This window comes from Rana temporaria, chromosome 3, assembly GCF_905171775.1.
Source record: "Rana temporaria chromosome 3, aRanTem1.1, whole genome shotgun sequence".
In the NCBI taxonomy this organism is placed as follows: domain Eukaryota; kingdom Metazoa; phylum Chordata; class Amphibia; order Anura; family Ranidae; genus Rana; species Rana temporaria.
Genome location: NC_053491.1, coordinates 471,260,477 through 471,268,273, shown reverse-complemented (window position 1 = coordinate 471,268,273; position 7,797 = coordinate 471,260,477). Strand labels below are relative to the sequence as shown.

General features: G+C 44.2%; 1 protein-coding gene across 1 annotated transcript; it reads right to left on the bottom strand.

Annotated features, from left to right (window-relative positions):
• Nucleotides 1-207: 207 nt before the first annotated feature.
• Nucleotides 208-1,155, bottom strand: LOC120930652 (olfactory receptor 11L1-like). Its single transcript, XM_040341830.1, has one exon. It carries the CDS (start codon nucleotides 1,153-1,155, stop codon nucleotides 208-210), a length of 948 nt encoding a protein of 315 aa, XP_040197764.1.
• Nucleotides 1,156-7,797: the final 6,642 nt, after the last annotated feature.

Sequence of the window (7,797 nt, the reverse complement as noted above, 5' to 3'; positions counted from 1 at the left end):
CTGTAACCTAATCGTTATGGTATTATTCCCTCTGACATGGCGTTCCCTCATTTAAAGTCCCACTCACCCCTCTTTTCCAATGATCAATCTATGACTGCTGAACTTTTTTAAAACAACGATGTGGAGTCAGGTCTAATGGATTTCATCTTTGATATAAAGAACTGACATCCAACTTCAATTTAGACCTACTAAATTATTATTTTATTACTATTTACTGAAGTGTGAGTGCAGACGTTGGTTGATGATTTTAGCTGCAGCTTCTTTTAAGTCTTTATTCCTCAGGCTGTATATAATTGGATTCATCAGTGGGGTGACCACAGTGTACAGCAAGGACAAGAATTTAGTGATATCCCCTGACTGTCCTCTATGGGGTACCAAGTAAACACAAACTATGGAACCATAATAAATACAAACAACAGTCAGATGGGAGCTGCATGTTGAGAAAACGTTTTGTCTGCCGGTAATAGATGGAATATTAAAAATGGTAATTATAATATAAACATATGATATAATAATTGTAAAGAATGGGATGGCAACATTAATACCAGTCATTAATGCCGCTTCAAGTAGAACGTAAGCAGCATCAGAGCAGGAGAGTTGTAGGATTGGATCAAGATCACAGAAAAAGTGATTGATAATATCGGGACCACAAAAATCCAATTGTGATATTGTTAAAGTGAGAATCAGTATTACTAAAAGATTTAACACCCAACATGTGATAATCATCAACCAGCAGAGCTGGAAGTTCATTAATAAGGTATAATGCAATGGTTTACAGATGGCCACATATCGGTCATAACACATCACTGTCAGAAGAAGACACTCAAGACCTTCAAAAACACAAAAAAAATAAAACTGGGTGATGCAATCAGAAAAAGATATTGTGATCCCTTTCATCAAAACAGTATGGAGTATGTTAGGAAGAATGTCAGTTACCAGTAAGATATCTGATAGAGAAAGCTGGGAGAGGAAGAAGTACATGGGAGTATGGAGGGATTTGCTGTAGGACACCAGTGTGATGATCAGGAGGTTTCCACATATTGTCACACAATAGATCAAAAGGAAAAGAAAAAAGATCAGAAATGTTATACTGTGTGGAGTTTGAAGTCCTAATAGGTGGATCTTGGTAATACGGGACACATTTTTCTCCTCCATAACCTGAAGAGAGAACAAAAACGGGAAACAGCTTTGTTCAGAGAGAAGAAAATAAATGAATTAGGTAATCTTAACTTTTTTATAAAAGGTGTTGCAAAGATATATTAAATGTTAAACATGCCATAAGCCATACACCCTATGATCGAATGCGTGTAGGTATTAATTTGACCATCACAACTACATAAGCTTGTTGGACATCCCAATGACAGAACTACCAGGGTCGCAAAGGTGGCCACTGTCGGGGACTCCACCCACCCAAAGAGCCTGATGCAGGGCTCTGAGCTGCAAGTGTCTCTTTCCCAGCCCAGAGCCAGCGACTCTGATGTAAGGAGGGCTTTGCAGACTCTGATGTAATGGGAAATTCGCGGACTATAATGTACGGTAGGGATGAGCCGAACAACCCCCAGTTCGGTTCACACCAGAACATGCAAACAGGCAAAAAATGTGTTTGAATTCGCGAACACCGTTAAAGTCTTTGGGACACGAACATGAAAAATCTAGAGTGCCAATTTTAAAGATTAATATGCAAGTTGTTGTCATAAAAAGTGTTTGGGGAACTGGGTCCTGCCCCAGGGGACATGTATCAATGCAAAAAAAACGTTTTAAAAACAGCCATTTTTTTCGGGAGCAGTGATTTTATAGTGAAATATTCCTTTAAATTTCGTACCTGGGGGTGTGTGTATAGTATCCCTTTAAAGTAGAGCTTGTTTCCCGTGCTTAGAACAGTATCTGCACAAAATGTAATTTCTAAAGGAAAAAATTCATTTAAAACTACGCGCGGCTATACTGTAATGAATTGTCGGGTCCCGCAATACAGATAAAAGTCATCGAATAAAACGTCAATTCATGAATAGCCGCAAGTAGTTTTAAATTACTTTATTTACTTTAGAAATTACATTTTGTGCATGTACTAAACATGGGAAACATACGCTACTTTACAGGCATACTATAGACACCCCCAGGTACAAAATTTAAGGGAATATTTCACTTTTATTGTTTCACTTTAAGCATTATTAAAATCACTGCTCCCGAAAAAAAATGCATTTTTAAAACTTTTTTTTGCATTGATACATGTCCCCTGGGGCAGGACCCAGGTCCCCAAACACTTTTTATGACAATAACTTGCATATTAACCTTTAAAATTAACACTTTTGATTTCTCCCATAGACTTTTAACAGTGTTCCGCAGCTTTTCGAATTTGCCGCGAACAGCCAATGTTCGAGTCGAACTCATGTACGACTCGAACATAAAGCTCATCCCTAATGTACGGGACATTCTGCAGACTCTGATGTAAGGGGCTCTCTGCACACTCTGATGTAAGGGGGCTTTGCGGATTCTGGATTTTTGGAGGATGTGTGTGAGATGATTTGTCTATTAGGCCAAAAGAGTACTTGAAAGGTCAGGTACTGATGTTGTTTAAAAGGACCTCACTCACAGTTGTCATTCAAAATCATTCCAAAAGTGTTTAGTTGGGTTGAGGTCAGGGCTCTGTGCAGGCCACATGTATTAATTTCCACCAAACACATCTAACCTAGTCTTTATGGTACTGCAGCTGCTGACTTTTAGTAAATGGACACTTACCTGTCCAGGGTGCCTGTGATGTCCGCAGCCAAAGACGAGCAATCGCTCATCTCTCGGCTGTCCCCGCTGCCATCCTCCGTGAGAGAACCAGGAAGTGAAGCATTGCAGATTCACTGCCCGGTTCCCTACTGCGCATGCGCCAGTCGCGCCTTGCATTTTTACTGGTCCCCGCTGTGTCCGGGGGAAATGTGTGTTTCCCAAAACACAGCGGGGGGGGGGCGGTCTTCTGTGGACATTCTGACGATATCCCTCCCCAGAAGTGGGTGCAAATACTTGTATTTTACAGATATCTGCAACCCCCTCCCCCTGAAAGGTGCCAAGAGGGGGTAGGAATCCGATGAGTGGAAGTTCCACTTTAGGGTGGAACTCCGCTTTAAGAATTTCCATATAAAAGTAGAAAAATATCACAAACAAGAATTATATGTCAGCAAAGGCATCAGGAGAAATAGCATAGCCTTCACAGAGTTAGACTAAGAGAACAGCAGTAAACATTCTCATCAGTGGAGGCGGCTCTCTAACATGGCAGACATGTGACTCCTGAGCTACGGTCCCGCTCTGTGATCCACGGCCTCTGTACAGCATCCACATCCTCCGATAGAACCAGGGGTAAGACTCCACGACTCCTCAACCCCCCCTGGCACTTCATGGGCAAAAATCGGGGACTGGTGATCCCTCTATTGAGCTACACAGCGGCTTTTCTCCATCATGGATCACTACCTGGCTAGGCCCGAGTCCCCGGTCTTGATTTCCCAGGGAGATTTGGAGGACTATGTCAGCTCCCTAATGATGGAGAACAGAGCCCAGCAGGCCATCCTCCCACACATTGCCCCCTCTCCCCAGCCGATCCTGACTCCGGGGATAATGGACCTCAAACTTCAGGCCCTGGCTCAGCAGGTAACCAGGGACATTGCTCAGGAGATGGGGAGGATATCTAGAGAACTCAGCACTTGGTGAGGGCATGGCTACCATGGAGACAAAATTTGATGAGACTTTGCAATATGTACAGGCTCTTGAAGAGGAGATTGCTCTTCTTAAAAATTCTATATCCCAACTACAGCTTCAGCAGGGGGACCTTGAGAACAGGGAAAGATGCCAAAACCTTAGAATCTGTGGTGTCCCTGAAATGGTAGCTGACAACAACATTAGGCCTTATCTACTGAGTCTTTTCAACACCCTGGCACTTGAAATTGTGGACATTGACTGGCACCTTGATCGTGCGCATAGGTCCCTGGCCCCTAAACCCCCTGCGGGGGCCAGGCCCCGAGACATAGCGGTGAGGTTCCACTTTTATGAAAGTAAAGAGACCCTAACCAAAGCCACACCCAAAGGTCAGGTATTGATTATGAAGGTGACAAAATTCAACTATTCAGTGACCTCTCTCCAATCACATTGGCCAAACGCCATTCCCTACGGCCCATCACCTCTCACCTACAGCTGCACAAGATCCCTTACTTCTGGGGCTTCCCTTTCCGCCTCAATGTTACTATGGATGGGGGTCCAACATGTCCTTCAGGACCTTCAGGAGGGAGATGCATTTCTCAGGTGCCTGGGCCTCCCTGCGGAGGTTGACCAGACCTCACCTGCTACTCCACATCCCCTATCGGCTCTTTCCAGGATTTGGACCCAGGTGAGAGGAAGAGGATCGAAGACCTTCTCCACACCCCAGCACAACCAACATTCTAGACCACCCACTTTATCTACTGAAGGCTACCCTCCTGCATCTCTTTTTGTCCGACTAGGGAACTTGACTCCTAATCGACCCTCCTTCAAGGGACTGTTTTGTTTTTACACCATGCCTTCCCATGGAGGCATTTTGCCATGTCCCAACTACGTTGCTCGCTTTTCTTGTTTTTTTCAACTGGTTTTTATTTTCAGTTTTTCTTCTACATCTCCTACAGTTGTTTATTACCCGGGAGTTTTTGAGGAGTGTTTAAAAGGATAACATTATAGGCGGATCACCGTGGTGGAAAAAAAACACGTATCCCTCACCATGTTGGAGACTGCTATGCTCCCCCACTTGTCCTTAGTCTGCAGCCAGGGACTCCTGAGTCGCTTTTGCCGCTCAGGCCTTTTTGTGATGTTGTTTTTTTTTCAATTTCTTGGGCCATTCAGGCTTTTTTGTTGCCAAGCTACATTCTCTTTATGGTCCCCTTTTTGGACTGCCTCCTGACAGTTTTGGTTTTGCTGTTTTATTAATTTTATTTTTGTTCCTTTTATTTTTTGTTTCAATGTGGAACGCCTCATGTTTTGCGAGCTCCTGTCTCTGTCTCATGGCTACATGCACATGTTTTTATTGCTGGGCTATCGCCCAATGTATTGAATGTTCTAAGGCCTAATTGTTGTATTATCTCATGGCTTTGAAACTATTATCATATAATGTAAAAGGTCTGAATTCCATAAAGAAAAGATGGATGGCTCTGAAGGAGTTCAGGGTCTCTGGCTTTTATGGTAATTGGGGGTGACTTTAATGATGTCCTCTCGCCCACTCGTGATAGGAAATCCCTATTCCAAGCCACGCCCTCCCCGTTTCACAATCTTTGGCCACTTCCTTTCGGAAACAAATCCAAACCCATATGTTTGATACGTGGCGGATTAAGCATCCCACAGGTAGGCAATATTCGTTCTAACCCCCCCCCCCCCATTAAGATGTTTTCCAGACTGGATTCTTTTTTTGTATAAGCCCCACTGCTCTCCCATGCAGTGTCTTCCAATCTGGGTCCCATTACCTGGTTGGACCATGCCCCCCTGACCCTTGATCTTTGCCTCTCTGCTGCATTTCCCAGGAAGTGTCACTGAAGACTCAAAAAATCTCTACTAAAACATCCCGAAACTAAAGATAAACTCCTTACCGCTTTGACTGAATGCTTTCAATTGAATACAGGTTGCGTGTCCAGCCTGTCAGTCCTCTGGGAGGCCCATAAGGAATTGTTTCGGGGACAATGTATATCTGTAGGATTTCAGAGAAAGAGGGATTCGGACCTCCTGAGATCCTCTTTATTATCTGAACTTGCCGCCGATGAGCGTTATTTGGTCCACACTCCCACAATGGGCTGGCTGCGCATGATAACCTTGCTGCGTAACCAAATAAAATCCCTAAACATGTCAACCATACATAAATCCCTCCACTGGGCCAAACAAAAATTCTACGAATTCTCCAACAAGCCACATAGGACGTTGTTTTTTTAGGCTTAACCCTAGGCCTTCTCTCTCTCACCTTAAACGTCCAGACGGTACCCCCACCTATTTCCCGCAGACTATGACCCAAGTCTTTTGCGAATTTTATGACAAACTGTATAATTGCCTTACCCCTGACCAACATCTTCCATTTGATCAGTCGACTTTTGAGACATTTCTGGCCGATCTGCGATTACCCCATCTCTCTGAGTTTGATAGGCAAGCATTGAACACCCCCATTACCGAAGAGGAGCTAACTAACACTGTCAAGTCCCTCCCATCCCATAAGTCCCCTGGCCCAGATGGACTTCCATGCTCCTATTATAAGACCTTTCTCCCGATTCTTTCAACTCACCTGATTTCCCTGTATAATTACCTTCTCCAGGGCAAACTCCCTCACCAACAGTTTCTCCATTCTTTTATCACAGTCATACCCAAGCCGGACAAGTCGTTTCCCGACAGTTATAGACCAATAGCACTTTTAAATTCAGACTATAAGCTTTTTACCAAAATCTTGGCCAACCACCTCTCCCAATTCCTGACAAAATTGATAGATAGAGACTTATAGGTAGATTCAGGTACCTATGCCTAACTTTGCGGCGGCGTAGCTTAAGGCATTTAAGCTACGCCGCCGTAAGTTAGCTAGGCAAGTACATGATTCACAATGTACTTACCTGCTAAGTTACGGTGGCGTAGCCTAAATCGGCAGGCGTAAGGAGCGCTTAATTCAAATGTGTTTGAGGGGGGCGTGTTGTATTGTAATGGGGCTTGACCTTACGTTTTTTATGTTTTTTGCGAACTGCGCATGCGGCGGGCACCTACATTTCCCAGTGTGCATTGCGGCTAAGTACGCCGCACGGGCCTATTAATTTTGACGTGAACGTAAACAACGTAAATCCCGATTCACGGACGACTTACGCAAATGACGTAAAAAATTTGAATTTCGACGCGGGAACGGTGACCATACTTGACATTACTATTCCAATAGGGCCTAGCTCTAACTTTACGCAGCCTATCTCTTACGTAAACGGCGTAAAAGTACTTAGTTGGCCGGGCGTACGTTCGTGAATCGGCGTATCTACTCATTTACATATTCTACGCTGACCGCAATGGAAGCGCCACCTAGAGGCCATCCAAAATATTGCAATCTAAGATAGGACGGCGCAAGCCGTCGTATCTTGGATATGTTTAAGCGTATCTCTGTTTGAGCATACGCTTAAACATAAGTCGGCGTAGATTCTGAGTTAGGTCGGCTTATCTACTGATAAGCCGGCCTAACTCTTACTGAATCTACCTATTAGTGTGTTTTGTCCCCACTAGACATGAGGGGGATAACACCAGGTGGACCATAGACCTCATTGACATGCTGAATAGAGTCTGTCGCCCTGCCCTGATTCTTAGCCTTGATGCCCAAAAGGCATTCGATAGATTAAGCTGGCCTTATATGTTTTCTACCCTTACAAAATTTGGGTTATGGGGTCCTATTCTTACAGCTTTGAAAAGCCTCTACTCTAACCCCTCATCACAGGTCCAATTAGCCTCCTTTACATCCCGCTCATTCCCCATGTCAAATGGTATCAGGCAAAGTTGTCCCTTATCTCCCCTCCTTTTTGTCATTTGCCTTAGCTGAGGCTATCAGATCTCATCCTGATATACGTGGGGTCCCCATGCGTCAAAGGGAATATAAACTGTCTATATTTGCAGATGACGTGGTATTGACTGTCACTAACCTCCATATTTCCCTTCCATCTCTACACACCCTATTATCCCAGTTTACCTCCCAATCCCAATCTGGATACAAAATTATTACATGGAAAACAGAAGCCCTGCCTCTGCATCTCACTCCCGTAGATCTCCTCTCGCTAAGGCCCCTTTCACACTGGGGCG